We start from the raw sequence: 20,034 nt of genomic DNA, 5'->3' as shown, positions 1-20,034 counted from the left end.
TGTTGAACTTGGCAAATATGGGCTGGTCTCAACTGAACAACAGTTACAGGCTACTCCCCACTCCCACATGGTCTTGACTTTAGGAATCAGTCTGCACCCTTCTACATCCAGCCCTGTTTATTGTCCACTACACTACAAAACATCCATCTTTGACAAGAACCAGAGTATGAACCCCACTTCCAATCCCAAGAGGAACAAGTTTAGCCTTCTTACCTTAAAAAGCCTCAAGATGTTGGCAACCATGATGGAGACAGAGCTGGCGGCCGCACCAATGACTCCAACGATTTTATCTGGCTTGGCAAATATGGGCTGGTCTCCATTGGCACAGCGTACATCCGAACCGTCACGCTCAATGAGAGCTTGTACAAAAGTAAGCGACTGCTCCAGGGCATAGGTGTCCCGCGAGCAGGTGTCCAGGATACGGGCCCCCAGCGTCACATTGGGCAGCAGCTCTGGGTCTTTGTTGATGAGGTCAATGGCAAAAAGCATTGCCTCCAGTCTGTGAATACCCTTCTCCTTCTTTAACTCCCCGCAGGGAATGCCACGCTCACCCCGGGAGTGAACCGGAAACAGGCCACCCAGGATGATGTCGCCATCTAGACGGATAGAGTGGGCATACTCAACGTTTGGTGTCTCTACTCGCTGGAGGGAGACTGGCAACCAGTAGCAGAGGAAGAGGAGGAGCTGGTATTGAGTCCAACTTAAGCATACAAGATCCATATCCACTGGTACGTTGGGGACAATGTGAGGAAATTAAGGTCCAAAAACTCCAGGTGGTGGGACTGAGGACTAATGGGGCAGCAGACGGACGGTACCATCCATGCCCATTTCAAAGCTGAAGTTGTGCCTTCTGACCATTTAAAGTGTGACCACAGGAATTTTTCATGGGGCAAAAATGTCTGGCGTACATGCCATGTGACTGGTAACAGGTGATATAAGGAACCGCAAAAATGTCAAACAAGAGCCTTTTACAAATCAAGCTCCAAAACTCTCACATCTTCAGAAACATCTAAATAAAAGAAAAAAATTGTATGAGTCGTTGCACAAAGATAAAATCAAACATGACTCAGGTACAATATATGCAAGCAACAAAGCAAACTCATCAAACACACGGACATCTTGACAGGGAGGAAATTACATCACAGTCATTTGGAGCTCAGTCTGGTCTTTCATTTCTGCCTCACTGAAAAAATAAAAAATAAATCAAGGCCGTCTTTTCTAACATTTGCATAGACAACCAAAAACATTTCGCAGTGAGAGGAAATGTGTATATTTGTGGACAATAGAGCTGTGTGGTTGATTTTTACAGTTCAGCTTTGTGGAATGGAGTGGGACAGAGGGTAACCAAGGATAATTATGGCAGATTGATCTTCACAACAGTTTTTATTTTTATTTTTTAAATTTACAGATATAGAAATTTGGGCCAATGCAGATAGACAGTAATTGATATAATTTTACTGTTTACTGATAGTATACACTATGTTTTTGGTTATTTATGGTTTTTAAAATAACTTTATGTATCTGGAGAAGTCTATGCACTTGGTACAAATATAGCACTCTGTCTTTCCCTGTGGGCTATCCTAAAATCAATCTACATTTCTTTCATTTTAGCCAAACCACACTAAGCTCCAAAATGAAGGCTGCTAATTTACACTGTTGTTGGCACACATCAAACAACTGAAACAGTCCAGAGAGTCGAGACAGATAGAACCTCTTGTGAAACACCTCCACATCTCCACTCTACACTGGAGAGCCATCGTTACGTTACCCACAACCTTGTGCTTCCGAGAGACACATGCTGCGCAATCTGCCGCCTCCGTGCGCCAAGAGCATCATCACTCTGCAACGTAAAGGAAGTCCATTGCACACTTCCGAGTGTGATTCTGCACTCCTGGTGAGCCACAAATGCCACTGACATTCCCATACTAACCCAGACACTATAGATTACGCGGGAAACATCCCATCATTTCCCCTGGATCTTACTGTGAACTTTATATTACCTTAAAAGCAACATTCCCACTCTATACCGTTTAATTTTAGTCTGTTCCATAACAATGACTCACTTCTATTCTAACGGCTGTTCTGTCGTTATGATTCGATATCACTCTATTGTATTCTAAATGACTCCGTTCAGTTTTGTTATATTCTATATGGCTCTATTCTAATGACTATTCGATTTTTCTACTCCATACATCTCCGGGGAAGACCAGTGCGCATTGGTTTCTCGAGTGCAGAAACTGCCTGTTTGAATCGAATGCATTTGCATATACGATAGTATATGTGCATATGCATAATTTGATTGGTTTCAGCCTAATATTCAACTCGTTTGCACGAATTAATCTCTATATGAGAGCTCGGGTATTTCCCTATCTTCTGTCGTTATATCAGAAACAGATGGAGTTATTACCCTGGCAGACGCAGTGTATCCCATTTCTCTTTTTAATTTGCACGAATCAGTATGTGCCAAGCAGAACCATCTTCTACTGGAGATGCCATTATATTTCCACCAGGAGAACCTGTCTCATAAGAATCCAGAGCTCTTTCTCTCTCTTACAACTGTAAAACGTATGCTTTTCTGAAAACAATGTTGCGTGCAATTTTGACTTTATAGTCTGTAAATGCAACTCGTGAGAAAGACATAAGATGTTTAAAAATGCACAGCCTGTACATTAATCACGCACATTTCTGGTTGATAATTCTGAATTTATGAGAGAAATAAACTGTACAAACCCAACAGTCCCTTTGTATGAATCAGCATGCATGCGTGCGTGTGCATTAATGCACATTCCTTTGATGCAATGCAATGATTCACACAGTCTAATCAACACAGCCTCTGCATTCTCATTTAGTTCTTTGTATAGCTTCATCACGAACGCACAAGAATTGTCTCATTAAAAGCGCATTTTTTCTGAACCAATAAAGTGCTTTTAAGTAACTATTGCCATCTTATAAAACACAAACAAGCTCTAAAGAAACAACTGTGACATTACGTTTTACAATAAAACAGTTATCTATTAGATTACTGAGTTTTCGCACTCTATAAAGATATTCATGAGCAGTATTTCAAACCGTATTTTATCATTCTTGCAGCATAAGAATACCATTTTAAAGAATACCAACATGAAAGTGCATGTGAGATCTTACCTTCTTTCTGCTCTCAGAAGCTGTTTTGTGGTGCTGAAATGAACAGCGAGCGCATCACCAAAATCCTCCCTGTGTGAATGTGATTGCTCTCTCACTCACTCTCACACACACCCTCTCTCTCTTCCTTGCATCACATGCAATCTTAAATTAAACACGCTCTCATTTCAGAAGGAAAATTCTCAGGAACGTTTGCTCAGAATAATAAAGGGAACACCCCTTCTTGTGCACAAAAATAGACGCAGAAGTGCAGGAATAAAGGAGTGGGTAAACGCAGGAATGTGAGAATTCTAACATTATTTTGGATTTTGCATTAAGACTATCTACCTCTAGAAACTGCATTAATCAACGGTTTTGAATGCTAATTCTTTTAAATATGACTGAATTTTGATGTTTTGTGTCATCTTACACAAGATTTTTGGATCTACTCTAAATTATCCTAATCGATTTATTAATTCAATGAGTCTGAATGCAAACAATTCCTAACCATTTTCAGTGGGTAGTGGAAAATACTATTTATATATTTAACCATTATTTAAGCCATTTTAGATTCTCCATCTGCTACTAACCAAAGTCACATCTGACTAAACTGAACTTGTAATTCCAAACAGTAAAACAGATTTTGGGAAATGTCAGATTTGGCTGTAATGCACTTGGATAGCTGGTTTATAAATAGTTCACTATTGCCCTCTAGTGGTTTAAAAACCCTTGCTCACTCACCAAATTATGACACGGGTTCCCAATCTACTCAGCACAACCTAAATTATTTACTACATCATTCTTCGGGATTTAATCATATTTAGCCTTTCTATAAACCTAATTAGTAATACATTTAAAATCTAATTTTATATATAGAATCTGAATAATTTGATGTGTAAAACAATATTTTAATGAAAAAGAAAACTCACAAACCTCGTTTAGTTCCATCACAATCTCCTGGTTTGGAAATTATATGATAATGCGACAAGCCTTTATACATAACTTAAAAAAACAAAACAAAAAAAAACATTAATGATCAGTCAATTTCTCTGTTTATTGTTGGTCAATACATTCATTTTAAAAATAAGAAATCCGTCAAGCCACCGGAAGGCTAAAAAAAAAGAAACATGGATCTACAGATTTGCACAGTGAATGCTTGTGAATACCTGTTTACCTTTCTGTAAAATCGTAACAGCCAAATGAGGAGAGAAATATAATGAAAAAGCATCTAAACTGATAGGAGACGAATTAATCCGAGAACTGCAGCGAAAAGGCAACTAAAAAAAAATCTCATAGAAAGCATTTAACATTTGCCTGCAGTTCATATAAGGACAACTGGTTGTCTTCTCCAGAGCATGTGCTTGTTCAAACATAAAAGATCCCTTTCTCTTAATATAAGTGAAGTAGTATCCGAGTTCATGCCGTTTCAGTGGTCTTCAGTGTCCACTGTTTTCTCAGTAACAGAAAAGAAAGACATCCAGATCTTACTCCATATGACTGCACTGAATACCAATGAGCCTGATGGGTGTCAATAGCCCACGTTCAGCTGCTGTCTGCAGGAGTTCAATGCCATCTCGCCAAGAGCATGTGTGCCTTGAAGCTCCACCTGAGGATAAACCTGCCACTACTTGGTTCTGGATGGAAATGTCAAATCTTATTGATGGCAGCAGGGGAATGGAAAGCATATGCATTTCCTCTCATATCTAAGAGTGGTCAGAAGCCCTCATAAATGGTTAATAAAGTGCAGCTGAAAATACTGTACCATTACACTGACATATATTCCCCTGTACAGACAATGGAAAAGCTTCTAAAATCCCACACACATTTCTGAGGGTTTCTTATACCCCAAGTTTTTCTGTTAACTTTTTGTAGTACAGCGATGTTTCTTTGACTTTTTCGTGGTTCTGATCTTCTTTCTGTGACTCTCACTGTCCAGTATGTCTTTCCACAGATGCTGCAAGTCCAGTTTGCTGTCAGAAGATATCTAGTAAAGAGAGACAGAAGGAAAAACAAAATACTATCATAACATTATCAAGGATTTGTACACGGATGGCATGAGGTCTCAGACATGGTAATACCACATTAAGAAAAGATACCATGATATTCTTTAAAGTGTCTTGGAGTACACAAAGTTCATGGTCGGTTAAACTGATTTAAACGGTTCACTATTTTATATTAGGGATGCAACAAAGTTAAAATTCTGTTTGATATCAGTAAGCCAATAATTGCTTTTATGTTATGCCATTTTGTCTGAATGAAGAAAAGATCCAACATTATAAAATTAAACATTTTAAATTCTACAAGTAAATTTAGACACTACAACATTATTATACATTCATTTTTAGATTAGCTAAAGATTATATTTAAGAGGGTTATTAAATTAGTTTAAAATATTTTTCCCATTATCTCACTTCAAGTAAATCTAAACCTAAAAATACTCAAAAAATATATATATAATACAGTACTTCTCCCTATGATAAAGTGTATTAGCAGTTGGATGGTTTCCATTGAATGGGCTTCAGTACATTATCACTTAAGCAACTCTCTGTCAGATGTCGACTGGGAGCGGGAGGTAATCCAGCCTTCATGTGTGTTCATGTTACATATAACTAACTGCAACCCAGAGACAACACAAGGACTAAGACCCAGAGGAACCAGTGAAATGCTAACTGTCAGAGTGACATATGGACTTCTACCACAGGGAGGGCATTTATGGGGGAAAAAGGCAAGTCAAAAATGGACATGTATACTCAAAGTAACTCTGTCACCCTTATTTGAAGATCAGAGAGCTTCTCCCGTCTCTCCAGTCCTGTGACAGAACGACGGCATGATTAACACGGCCTGGCTGAGCCGAGCGCTGTTTCCAAGGACACGGGTGAGTTATCTTAATTGCTTCTTAAAGAAGCCCCCCTCACCGCTCAACCCGCACCCCAAGGGCTCTTTAAACCTTGAGGTGAGAACGGGGCGGACTAATTTCTGGGGCCTTGCTGTGGCATCCACGCTTCATTCTTCCGTGCAGTAAGTCCACCCTGGGATTTCTCTCATACATTCACAGCAAGGCTGTGGTAGCGATCCGCTAGCCAAAGCACAATTCCTTTCTCCCGCTACAACACACCATCTGCTGTACCATCGAAGTTCAGAGAACAGAAACAGCTGCACACAATCTAGTGAGCTGCCTACCTAAAGCATCAAAAGCCCCTCCAAACTAAGCATCAGGATTTAAACTAAAAGGTAGGTACGTAGCATTACACTGTTGACTTCTGAAATGTTTTATCCAGCTCAAAGGCAGAACTGCATACAGTTTTTGCAAAGAAGGCAATTGAAGAATGCACTGTGATGATGTAATCTGGCTTCTAAGATGTTCTGATCAAATTCGAAGGCAGAACTATGTATCTTTTGCCAAGAAGGCAACTGCAGAATGTATTGCAATGAGCTAACTGAAAAGTGAAAGTTGGTGAACAAGCAGGAGAAATGTCTACTATTTTTTTCAATACTTTAGTGTTGAGAATAATACTTTGTGTATGCTACTGTATGTATTGCTCCAAAACGTAGTTGTTAGCTTAGCAACAAGCTAATGTCCAACTCAACCAGAATCAACTAGAAATCAATTTTTTTTTACTAACATTCCTATGGAGTTATTTAAACATTCTTTCTGAATGTTCTCTGAATACTCAAAACATCCAGTTTTTTAAATGTTTTAAAATCTTGGTTGTGGGAATGTAAAGGAATCATTCCACTTCATCGTTTAACATTATGGGAATGTTACTTTTGAATGTTCTCTGAACGTTCCGAACTCTGAAAGTAGTAACATCTGAAGCAATTAGATGGACATCCAACTAAAACGTTTTCAGGAAAATCTCTTCTACGAAGAGAACACGTTTTGAGAACACTATTAAATACCAGATAACTTGTTCATAACTTGGGGAGAACCGTGCCAAAAAGTTCTGAGAATATTCCCTGTTAGCTGGTTCCCTAGTTAGAGCGTTCCATATTATTTACTCATGAGGCTTCGTTTCAATTAGCATCCTGCTCTAGAAGGAACTACAGTAGCTGTGGAGGAAGTAGACAGCAAGGTAACTCACAAGGGTTTGAAATAAGAGTTTGTGAAGTGCACAACTCACCAAAGCATGACCTTGGATCTTGTTCTGACACCTGCGCTCCTGGTTGTGGATTTCAGGTGGCTTCTCTTGTGCAACCCTAGGTATCTTGTCTTTTTAAAGCTCTGCCCACAGATGTTGCACACGTGCAGAGATTTCTTGGTAACACCCCCTTTTGGGCTATTAGGCTTTAATTTTTTGTTACGAGTCCCTTCCTCGCTTTGGCGCTTCTTATTGCTGGTCTTCAAGGTCTTTTTGCCCACTATGCCAGGGGCTTTCGGAGGCAAGTTCCTGCGTGTCAGATATGGTGAAGTGTGGCCGCGGTGGACATTCACTTCTTCTTGTCGACCTTGAACTGTCTCCTCTTTATTGTTCAACACGACCTCCGCGGGCTTCTTGACGGCGTAGCTCTCCAGCGACTGGGAGATCCTGCTCAGATAGGTGGACTTCTTCTTGTGGAGCTCTGAGAGATGGCGTAACACGTCCCTCTTGCGCCGTGTCTTGTAGCGGCAGAGCGGACAGCAGTAAAACTTGACAAAGAAGTCCGTGCCATTATCCGTGTGCAGCTCAATGTGTTTCTCCAGGTTCTGCATGGAGCTGAAGGTCCGCCTGCAGAGCTTGCAGAAGCGTGCCTTATAGTCAAAGCCTATGGAGAATTGAACCTTGGATGAGACCTTGTCCTCCTTGGGGCTTTGGGTGTCAGAGAAAGAGCTGGGACTGGTGTTGGGATTGTCTGGAACTTTACCGTTAAACATTTTTTTGGAGCTGGACGTGGAATCACTGGAGCTGGTTGTGGAGCCAGAAGATGCAATCTTGTGTACGGTCCACAGGTGTCTTCTAAGATGGCCTCGAACCCGGTATGTCCTGTTGCAAATGAGACATTTGCAGGGGGCCAGGTCTTTGTCACATGCTTCTTCTGTTGGCTCCTCAGGTTCTATGCTATCCTGAGGCTCCTTCTCTACATCTTCCTCTCCCTTCTTTATGTTTTCACCCATATCTTCTTCATTAATAAAATTGTTCTCATCTTCTTCCAACTGGAGCTCCTCCATGTACGGTTCCTGGCTGTTGAAGTGGTAGTGTCTCCAGCTCTCTGGGGTGGTGTGGTTTGGGCTCTGAGATGAAGGTGGCAGGTTATCTTCTTTGGACAGGTACTGGTACACAGCATTCTGGTTGCTAGCAATGGGCTCCAGTTTCAGTATGTATTCCTCTTTATCAGATCGCGGATAGATAGCTTCAAGAAGTTCTTTTATGCTCTTCTTGCCATCTCCAGAAAGGCCTGGAACCAGAAGTAGACCTTAGTTAAAGGGGCCATATTACATATTACATATAGGGGCCATTTTTTATATCTATTAAAGATTACTATGTAGATACACTATAACATTTATTACATATTGTTCACCCAGAACATTTGATAAAAAAAACAATGGGTCATTGATAAATCATTGATGACATTCAAATGTTAACGTGATCATCTATGTTTGCAGGTCATCAGTATTCAACAACTTGACAAACCGTGATTAATGGCAGTGTTAAATATATTAAGTTGAACCAATAAAATTTACATATAGAATTCTTAAAGGTACAGTAGCATTAATGCTGGGGACATTGCTGAGAAATCCCCTCGATCATTTGATATATAAGAGCTCATTGTGCTATAAAACATTCTGTAAGTCTAAAAAAGCTTATATTGAAGCCAATCTGATAAAAACTAATGAACAACTCAGATTAATGAACTAATGAACAGGCAGAACTGCAATCAACAATCATCAATTCTGCTTTATTGCTTTATGTCAATGAAATGTTCTCTCTTCAGGAGAATGAAAAGTAGAAATGCAGTGCTGTACTAACCATCAGGTTCAGGCATTCGAGAGAAACAATACATTTCCTTGTGTTTGATCAAATTGGGAAGGCCACGGAAGAGACTGCGGCAGAGTTTACATTCAAAGATTGTGTCCACCTCTTTGAGGAGAATGTGTTTCAGATGTGCAGTACCTGCAAGTAAGCGCAAGAGGACAGTGATTATACTACATAGGGATTCTGTGTTTGCTCCTTCAAACTGTATGCTAACGGTTTAGTCTACTACTATCATAAAGAGAGGGAACAGAGTTAGGTAACACATTGTGAACAGACACAGCACCTGTGCGGAAACATTCAATGATCTGCTGGATGCCAGATTTGGAGGTTAGCAGCGGTGTTTGTAGCAGAGGAGGATCTCCAGGTTCTGTGGAATAGACTGGGATAGAAAAACAGTATATTCTTACAGTACATCCATTAATTATTTACAACATAGATGTTTGAAATGTTCAGAACGGTTTTAAACCAACAGATTTGCTGCTGTAAACAGAGAAAAGGCGTAAACCATCATTCTAAACTCTAGTATAGTCTAAATGCACACAGTGGAGGTTGAGAAAACTCATCCGATTAATCATGCACCTCAGTTATAACGCTGCTTATCTCTCTTATTAACACTCCGTCAGGCTGAATCTCTTTGAATAATCCTCACCAGACAAACTCATTATACAGAAATGATGATCTGAAGTCTAGTTCGCTGCTGTGCTCAGTATGTTTTGCATGGCAGATCTCGCCGATATGAGTCATATCCATACAGAGGTTCAGCTTGCGCTTTCTAAATGAGTTTTTATTAAAGTTTGCATTATTGATGGCCGCTGCCTGCGACTGTCTGCGACTTTGCCAAAACGTCTGGCTCTGAAACAAAAGCTTTGATTTAATACACATCTTCATTTTTCCACTGGATGAATCGGATAATATCTCTTCGGTTTGGGTTATGTATGCCAATATTTCAAGGTGGTGATTGATGAAGCTCTAGTTTGTGGAGACTATTACAGAAAGGACGTTTATTAGTGGAGTTTGCAATAGCAATAGTATTATTATTGCTCATACTCAAGGGTAAAAATCTGAACGAGTTTGCACAAGCAAAACTTTTAATATTTTCTTAGAAATCTAAACATTTTAAAGAACAGATTATCTTAAATGACTCTAAAAGAGCATTTTCCATCACCAGCTACGCAGTGGAAGACAATAACTCTTCCCTACATGAGGAGGTGAAAAAAATCACTCGTGAGTGAAGATTTGGGGCATGAACACAGCTGTGGATAAAGCGACCAAATCAGTCGGAGATTGATGATGGGGATGTTGGTGAATTTATGGCTGGATCAGCCAGCAAAGCCCAGCGGTGTGTTTACAGCGGCCCTCAGAGACTCGCCTTATATTGGAGGTGTTTTATGACTGTGTGAGGGAATTTCCTTCAGGAACAGCCGGAAATTTGCCAATGTCAGGACGGCTAGGTGAGGAGGTGGCAGTCAACACTCAGAATCAATCTAGGGCTCTGCGGTTGAACACTGCTCACTGATGTCTGTGCTATAAAGGGTTGGTGAGATGATCTATGAATCAGTTTCCACTAAATAGTTCTTTCTGTACACAAGAGCCAAGTGTCAGATGAGAGATTTTTTTTTTGCTGGTAAATAAGACTTGATCGACTCACTAGCTTGCAGATAGTAATACATAAAAGCGTTTAAAATATTTAAATTATTTGGTTATTTCATGGTAAGTATATCAGAAATAATATGTATTTAAAATTGATAAATTTGAACATAACATTTATTTTTACCTTGGCAACTAATTGAAAATAAGTATGTTTAAGTACTACAATGACTAAAACCAAAGCTGGAATAAAAATAAATTAAAGCTATATAGAAATATGAGAAAACTAATAAAAATTACAAAACAATATAAGAAAAACTATACTACTAAGCTGAAATTAAAATATAAAAATAAAGCTAGTTTAAAATAAAAAAAAAATTTTTTTTAAACCTACTAAAAATTTGACACAAATTTCTAAAATGAAAACTGAAACCATAAAAACAAAAGCTAATTCAAAATAGAAAAAAAACTAAAACCTAGGCTAAAATTAAAATAACACAAAAAAATGCATTCAGAATGTGTCAAAATCACATAAAAATGACTAAAACTGAAATGAAAATTAACTATAAAACCAAAGTTAATTCTAAATATAAAAAAACTTACAAATGACTAAATCTTAAACTAAAATTAAAATGAAAACTTAAAATATAAAATCCAATTCAAAATACAAAAAAGACAAAAATACATGCAAATTAACTAAAATAAAAACTGGAATAAAAACAAAAACTAATTATAAAAAAAAAAAACGTAACAAACAAAAATGTCCTAAAAGCAAGAAGGAAATTACTAAAATAAAACTGCAAATGTAAAAAAAAATTATAATATGAAAAAGGTTTATTAATTTATTTTAGTTTTTGTATTCTCAAAATTAATGTTGGAATTGAAATGAATACACTTTCTTCAAAGCATTTTAGGGATTTCAATTCATTTCTACCGTTAGTAAAAACGAAGCATGAAAACGTAACGTGAACAGGAAGTGACACTGCTACATCCTATCACTTTCACACAGACATCAAGCCCCTCCCCCGAACCCACCCCTAATCACAGGGGGCGTGGCCTCTTGAACTCCCAGTATAATGCGGCAAAGAGCAGCTCAATCAATGATTCAGTCACAATCCCCTACAAACACTTTTATTTCAGCATCATACTACAATTATAAACATGATAGAAATCTTTATAAAGGACAAACTAATTTATAAGAAGCTGATCACTACTTGATTAAAAACATGTGACAATTGAAGTTTCCTTGATTCCGTAACCTGAAGTGTAAGTTACCACCAAGTTACACTAGTTTATGTATGCGTGTGTAAATTTATCCTCCATTACAGGAATAAGCTGAGGGGGAGGGGCATGACCTCTCCACTGCAAGGGTCCCAGACTCTAGTGACCCCTACTGAGTGAGGGACAATAGCAGGCCATGGAGGAATTTGCTGTAATCCTCTAATAGGTAAGGATCAGAGCCGATGGGCCACTTTTAAAATGCATTTACTCTTGTTCGGATTATATCCATTCATGTGTGCCGGTCAGAATGGATCCCAATGTCCAAGAAGCGTGTCGTATGCATTACATGCAGCACTCATTTAAGATTCAATAAACAGGCAGAAAGCAGAAGTTTACTTAGCGTCTTGCTCGCATGGTCAGGCCCGGACACAGTGCCCTCTCCAGTGACCTCATCCGTCTGACAAGACTTCTCATTGGCTGGGGTTTCCTCCATCTCTGAACCACCTCAGATGTGTCTCTGTGGAGAAAGAGAGAACCGCAGAGCAATAAACAGCCATGCCAAACCCTAAATGGTACTGCAGAGAGCTTTTAAAGCATGAGATATTGACAAAAAAAACCTTTAAATCTAGCTTAATTTATGGTACTATAATTATTAAAGTACTAAACTGATTTTATGAATGTATATGTCAGATGAAGTTACTGTTTATCAGTCTTATGCAAAGTCAGACATCATGTATTTTAAATTAGTCTTTTCCCTCATAATTTTCCAGAATGGTGTTTTATATATATATATATATATAAATATAAAACATGCTGCCACTTTTACTTCAAAGCAACTTATAATAATGCAAATAACATCAAAACACAAAAAGTGTTCAAAGCAAGTTTATTTGTATAGTAGTGCATTTAAATAATATACATTTGTATCATTTATGCTCGTTATAATACGATTCTGAATACTATTAAATTTAAAGATCTTGTTGTGGAGTGACAGGAAAATAAAATTTACATGCACATTTATGTCCAAAAAGTGGATTTTGCATAATAGATGCCCTTTAACAATGCAATTTTGACCAAGTGCGACTTATTTTCTGGAAAATATGATGCATGTAATTTTATACTTTTTGTACTGTAGATTTTGATTGTATCTGTCAGTTTGTCCATTATAACTTTGCACTGAAATGCATCTGCTTCTCTCCATCCTTGTCCATTTTACAACACTTTGTTTGCCCTTGAATAAAAACACACTGTTTTTTAAAGGTCCTACTTCAGATGTCTTTCAGCCAATAAATGTTGTGCCTGTAAAAGACCCTACACACTCAATACTCACACTAAAGCACACATGTAAAGAGAGCATTCAAACACCAATCACTGACACAATGCTATTCAAATGCAGCAGCAACGGACACTGCAATGCAATAAGATGTGTGCTTTTTAATGGCTTTCAAAATCCTTAGACAACTGCTGGCCTAATTAAACCAACTACAAGCAATACATTTTGTTTTTCTTCTGAAAGCAAAAGGAAAAATCATGTCTCATCTCTGGTCACCATCAACCTTTACTGAATGGAAAAGAGCAGCATGAACATCTGATAAACATCTGCTTTCATGATCTACATAAAAACAAATGTCCAACAGGTTTGAAATGTCATAATGGCAAGTAAGTGATGACAGTATCTCTTTAAGCAAGCTCTCTAAGAGTCGCCCTCTGCTGGAGTTTGGTTGAAAAACAACAACATAAGCTCTCAGTCTTGACAATCCCTGAAAGTTTCTACGACAAGCACATTGAAAAGTTAATAGAAGATCAGTCTGTATCTATCTATCTATCTATCTATCTATCCCGCTCTACATATTCCAAAATGCATGCCATTTGTACACATAACCCAACCCTAAATGTGTATTTCGCCAAATAAAATAAGAAAGAGGAACATGTGTCCACTTCATGTTGACAACAACCTCTAAATATATGATGCATGCATTATGCTTCATCATAAAAAAAAAACAGCTGATGGAAGCTGATGGATTTTTCCAAACAGCGATTCTCATGTGTTGTCATTGCTTACTGTAATAAGACATTAAACATTGGGAAGAACCAATGATAAAATGTAAATAATCAAAACAACAATAAAGCACTTATCTGAATACTTTGGTGCGTTATGGTCGTATAAACAATCAGAAGTGCTGACAACTCGAATAGCCTCGACTTCATGTACTGAAATGATCATCATAATCAAGAGCTCTGAACATCCCAACAGCATCGATCAACATACAAAACTGCTTTTTGTGTCTCAGAGTATTTCGCTCATTACTTGGATGATTCCGTTATGGACATTTTAATTTTCTGTCCCCTTGGGTGATTTAAAAGAAAACCTTTTTTTATTTATACATTATTATAACTTTTAACAGTCTCTTAAATGACTTTTCCTTATTTCTAAGAGCTTAAAGCACGAAACTTGACAGATTTTCTCTATTTCAGGCTAAATATCAACTACCACTGTATAAATGATTTACAACATTGTACTTCAGACTCGCACCAAGAATAAAACATCTATGTTTTTTATTTTGATTTCAACTCAATTTGTAATTTTCTATAACAAAGATCATACCAAAATTGTATTTCATTGAACTACTGATTTTAACTTTAAAAAAATTTTTTATAAGATACAAAAATAATTGGTCCTTGTAATTTAACTTCAAAATGAATTTATTTACTTACTCCTCCTGTCTTTACTTTAACGATTTTGAAACAGATGCTAATTTTAACATTTGCGTTTGTTTCTTATTGATTCATAGTTTTTTTATGATATGCGTTATGTAAACAACTGCTTTGTCTTATAAAACTTAACAAAAAGTCTATGTCATGTCAATACAATTAGTTAAAAACTTCACTGGCAGCTAACGTATCAAGTCCAAATTGATAGATTTGCAAAGCACATTTTGACATATTTTAACATAATATCATATGAGTAACATGACTATGTCATCACACACAGCTCATTATGAGTCACTACATCACTTTACATCTGCATAACTTGAGTGTAAACACAATCTTCTGAATACATACATACTGTCAGTCCTCATGAGTGTAAATTACTAAAAGTTGTTCTTCATTACTGTACTTGAGTATTATTTTGAAGAATATTTACTCTTCAAATGTCAAACACCTCTAACATCAGCTGCTAATGGTTTCATGTTTTCATTTACCAATTTCAGTTTGGCATCCGGTTTGTCCTTCAACTCTACACGAGTCTGACACTGAGAAATTGTGACTAAAAAGCTGCTTTACAAAGCAGTAAACTTTCTTGTAAAACATGTCATTTCACGTGGAAACTTGTTTTGACCTCCACTTAAGCATGTTAATCAATCACTCTGAACTTTGATTGATTAAAATGTTGTCACGGTGTCCAAATTTTCACTTGAGGCTGATCTCTCAGTATTTTTCCCCATCCACAAACGCGTTTGAAACTAGTTAACGCGAACGGACTAGACAAGGAAGAAACACTCGCAATGCGTTTTAAAACCACAAAGGGCGATGATGACGCATAAGGAAAAGCATAAAAGACGACATCAAACACGCAAAACAAACTTTACAACTCATCGACAGCCAAACAAACCGAACCGAGTCTGCGTGAGCTCCGAACTGCTGCGCTTCGCTCGTCGTTGCGCGCGCCGCCGGAGAGCCTTGCGCCATTGCGCGCACTCTCCTTCCTCACACATGACGAAAAGGTCCACAAAACACAAACAATGTACTTAACAACAGTCATCTGTACCTAACAGGCCATCTGAAGCCTGTCTAATGATGCGCGAGCCGTCTCTTCACCAACCACAGACTGAACAACAAAACCATGACGCCATTTTCTGCAAAACAACCGCGTTCTGGGAGGAAACGCGACGCTTTTGCGTGTTTAAAACGCGTGTGAATCGCTTCATCAAAGGTTGTGAGGCTTAAACGAAGCGTCTGGATGTTCTTACCGATATAATCCGCGGATTCCCGGAAGACACTTCGACTTCGACTTTAAGAGCTTTTGGAAGGTGCGTGACGCCTCCACCGCACGCACGTGTCCTACTGAGCAAACACTGGAGAGCTATCAGGGTGCCGTGACCTAGTGCTTCGAGCTCCGAGCCTGTCTGAGAGGTTACGCGTTCGAGTCGACTCGAGAACTGTCGCCAAAGAACACTTTTAACCCCAGGTCGATCCAGGGGACTAACATCTACATTTACACTAAATAGATTTGACTATCATGCAAATGCCAATGCAAATAAATGCACTTAACAAAATATAAAAGTTTCTTAAAAGGACGTTTTTGACAGTATTTATGTGCGCATGCTGTTTTATGACCTCAAAAAAGTGTTTACATTTAAAAAAGAACGTTCGTTCGTTACGTTTTTTTTTTTATTATATTACATTTGTGATTCTAATTATTATTTCCTATACATTACTATAAAGTTAATTAAAATATATTTTAGGCTAATTAAAATACATAGTATAGTGTTTATGTATGTAAATACATTTAAAGAAATGTATTTCTTCCATTAATATGTAGAAACTATTTAAATAATATATTATCTACAGTAAACTTAATCAGTATCGATATATAATATATTCTTACCTACTATATAATAAATGTATAGGCCTACCTACAATAAAATCACTGACTATCACATAAATGGCAGTGCAAATAAATAGACTTTAGGCTAAATTAAGTAAAAAAAAAAAAAAATATGCCCACATTTCTGACAATAGTCAACATTTTGTCAATATTATTATTTGCACACGCAGGGGTCATTATATTATATTATATTTTTTTTCAAATGTAGCTATAAATTATTTTAGTAAGATTATATGACTTATATACGTTAACATATTAGCTCATTAATTACATAGCCTAGTAATGTTTACAATATTAATTCTAGGGTGTTATTTAATGAACCGAACGTCTTACAGATAAACAGATATCACTGACTAATATTTAGATGTACGGATCAGAAATTGTAAATAATATAAATCAATTTATATTTATAAATCAATTTATAGATAGACACACTTGAATACAAATCAAGAACACAAGCAAGCAGGTAAGAAAAATGTATTTCTGTAACAGCTGAAATGCAAATATCATCAAACCTGAAAATACACATCTATATCATTGAGAACACATGGGCCAACAGGACACAAACTGTAGAAAGGACACAGGAGCTTGTTTTAGGAATGAGAAAAAATGCCTATTAACACCTCTTCTGTCAGATTGAGAGATTCTGTACGAGCAGTCCAGGTATAAAAATAAGGCCTTCGAAATCTTTACAATTGTTATGGCTGGGTCAGGTCGAAGCACTGAAGGTGTGGCTAGAATACATCTACAACATAAGCATCTGTGAGAGGAAAAGTGGACCGTGATGTGGTTGGGAGTAAGCTCATGAACAGGGCTGCTTGTGCAGTGTTATGACAAACCATCTAGTTAGCAATGACATTCACTAATAATGGCAAAGTAGTAGTATGCACACATGCAACAATACATATCAGTAGAAGAACTGAACAGAATGGAGAACATTACAGAGATAATTTATATTGCTTCAGGCATTTTCCTTGACGTGGAAGCAAGCCGTGTGTCTTTTCACAGAAAACTCTGCGTGTGATTTTGAGTTCAATGTGTAACCGGAAATGTAGCTTACGTTCAAATGAAACCAATGAGGATTGGAATCTCACGCCATTCTTTATGAAATCAGCCATTAAACTACTGAAAAAAGTAAATAATAAAAGTTCCCTCCACACACACAAAAAAAAACCAACAATAAAAAAGCAAAAAGTAAATATAAAAATATAGAAATAAAAAATAAAAAAGCAAAATTTAAAACATGAGAATAAATATTTATATATTTTATGGCAACTTTTTTCACAATTCTGACTTTTTTCTAAGAATTAGAAGATATAAACTCGCAACGGCAAGAACAAAAACAGAACTGTGAGACAAAAAGTGATTTTTGAGATTGTATCTCACAATTAGACTTTTTTTCTGAATTGCAAGAAACAAAATACGAATTGTGAGATGTATAATCATAATTATGATAAAAAGTCAGAATTGCAAAAAAAATAAAATAAATTATATATATATATATATATATATATATATATATATATATATATATATATATATATATATATATATATATTTTTTTTTTTTTTTTTTTTTTTTTTTTTTTTTAATTCCTTGAAGAAAATGGGCTTCCATAATAATCATGAAAAAGGAAGAAATAATTATTTTTTAAATAAAATTAAAAGAGATAAAATTAAAAGAAATAAAAATATTTTTAAATAAAAATTGCACTGCTATGCCATGGTGACATTCCTAATTTCTACAAGAGGGATGTGTTTACTAGGACCTAATAATGTATAATTCTAATACTTAATAGCTTAGTTACAGTTCAACGTTTCCTGTCGATGAACTGTATTACACAGATTTGTGGCACTATTGGACCAAAAGAAAGAGCCATAAGGTCAAAAAGGGGTACCATGATCAGATCTTGACCACATTACACATTAATTTGGTTTATATAATCATGTCAATAATTCAATAGAATAATCTGGAATGATTGACGCGCATTGGAAAAGGCAAAACATGTAACCGAACATCCTTATCCAGACTCGGTGTGGACTGGGGAACCTTCACCGCGACTTGACCTCGAAACATTACAGCTCCAAATCCAAATGGAAGCACTTCACGCATAAAAGATGGTGTGGAAGGGATTCGGGGTTGGTTTCTAGCTCTGGTAGCTGACCTATGGACAGTTTCGCATTGGCAGCAAGGCATCACGGTAATAATCAGGAGTGAAGAGCTTTCACAGCAAACACAAGCTGGGTTCACAGAGCATATTGTCTTTACACAGTCAGAACAACAATACAAGATTATTTGTATCAATACTTTTTATAAATAAAATAGTACTCAAAACCAAAAAATAAAAAAAGTGTTGTAGGCTTAAAGGAACAGTTCAGATAAAACTTTCCGGAAAACACTCAGACCATCCGAGATGTAGATGAGATTGTTTCTTCATAAAATTTAGAGAAATGTATCATGATATCACTTGTTTATCAATGGATCCTTTGCAGTGAATGGGTGCCGTCAGAATGAGTGTCCAAACAGCTGATAAAAACATCACAATAATCCACACCATACCAGTCCATCAATGAACATTGTGAAGTGAAAAGCTGCATGTTTGTAAGAAACAAATCCATAATTAAGAGATGTTTAACTAAAATACAAGTCTATAATCCATCGTGGATTACTGTGATATTTTTATCAGCTGTTTGGACTCTCATTCTGACGGCACCCATTCACTGCTGAGGATCCATTGGTGAGCAAATGATATACATTTACATGTATGCATTTAGCAGACGCTTTTATCCAAAGTGACATACAGTGCATTCAGGCTATAATCTTTTTTTTTTTTTACCAGTATGTGTGTTCGCTGGGAATTTAACCCAAAATCTTTTGCACTGGTAACACAATGGTCTACCATTGAGCCACAGGATCTCAATGCTACACCTGAAATGCTACATTTCTTCAAAACTGATGACGAAACAAACTCATCTTCATCATAAATGGCCTGACGGTGAGTACATTTTCAGCATTTTTGGGTGAACTGTTCCTTTAAATATTCAAATATTTATGCTAGTGATTGAAGAGCTTCTCAGAGATTAAACAAGAGAACATGGAGCTGAATTGTAAATTATGAAAAAATATCTCAATGCAAAACCACAATGATCTGGAAACCTGTTTGGAAATCATCATTATTTTGCAATTCCGTGCAATTCTTTGCACTTCACATTTAATGTCAACATGAAATTCCATTTACAATCCATTTTACTCTTGCAATTTCAATGTAAAACTGAATATTCAGGCAGAGTCAGTGGCACTTTCTTTTTTAAAAAGTTATCATGGTGACACATTATTGCCATATAGTTTATTACAATTATGCAAAAATAGGCCAGGAACACTTACACTGCCATTTAAATTTTTTTTGGATATGTAAGATTTTTTATGTTTTTGAAAAAAAAAGTATTTATTTGATTAAAAAAAATTAGTGTAAAAACAATAAAAATGGGGAAATATTATTACAATTTAAAATAACTTTTCTATTTGAATATATTTTAAACTGTAATT

At 36.7% G+C, this 20,034-nt stretch overlaps 2 protein-coding genes across 2 annotated transcripts in view; both read right to left on the bottom strand.

The window, feature by feature from the left end:
- The window catches only part of LOC132105499 (metabotropic glutamate receptor 8-like), a 174,649-nt gene extending 171,400 nt beyond the window's left edge, over positions 1-3,249 (bottom strand). Inside the window, exons 1-2 of the mRNA XM_059510652.1 lie at positions 3,145-3,249; positions 214-1,009 (exon numbers count right to left, since the gene is read on the bottom strand). Coding sequence (XP_059366635.1) covers positions 214-720 — 507 coding nt within the window. The 5' untranslated portion in view covers positions 721-1,009; positions 3,145-3,249. The remainder of the gene's footprint in view (positions 1-213; positions 1,010-3,144) is intronic.
- A 908-nt stretch (positions 3,250-4,157) lies between these two features.
- On the bottom strand, positions 4,158-16,038 carry LOC132105498 (zinc finger protein 800-like). The gene is made up of 6 exons (XM_059510651.1): positions 15,851-16,038; positions 12,276-12,396; positions 9,355-9,450; positions 9,066-9,209; positions 7,242-8,493; positions 4,158-5,104 (listed from the first exon to the last, which is right to left on the bottom strand). Coding segments are annotated over exons 2-6 (1,590 nt in total). The 5' UTR covers positions 12,373-12,396; positions 15,851-16,038; the 3' UTR covers positions 4,158-5,103.
- Between the last annotated feature and the right edge of the window lie 3,996 nt (positions 16,039-20,034).

Source organism: Carassius carassius, chromosome 26, assembly GCF_963082965.1.
Source record: "Carassius carassius chromosome 26, fCarCar2.1, whole genome shotgun sequence".
Classification (NCBI taxonomy): Eukaryota; Metazoa; Chordata; class Actinopteri; order Cypriniformes; family Cyprinidae; genus Carassius; species Carassius carassius.
This window is presented reverse-complemented; position numbering and strand designations above follow the sequence as displayed.

Bases quoted from the DNA above. Each gene is read 5' to 3' on its own strand.
- LOC132105498 (XM_059510651.1), bottom strand. From the start codon at position 12,372: ATGGAGGAAACCCCAGCCAATGAGAAGTCTTGTCAGACGGATGAGGTC. The intron at 9,210-9,354 runs GTGCTGTGTCTG...GCTTACTTGCAG, and splicing joins CATTGAATGTTTCCGCACAG to GTACTGCACATCTGAAACAC. The intron at 8,494-9,065 runs GTTAGTACAGCA...TTCTGGTTCCAG, and splicing joins TCGAATGCCTGAACCTGATG to GCCTTTCTGGAGATGGCAAG.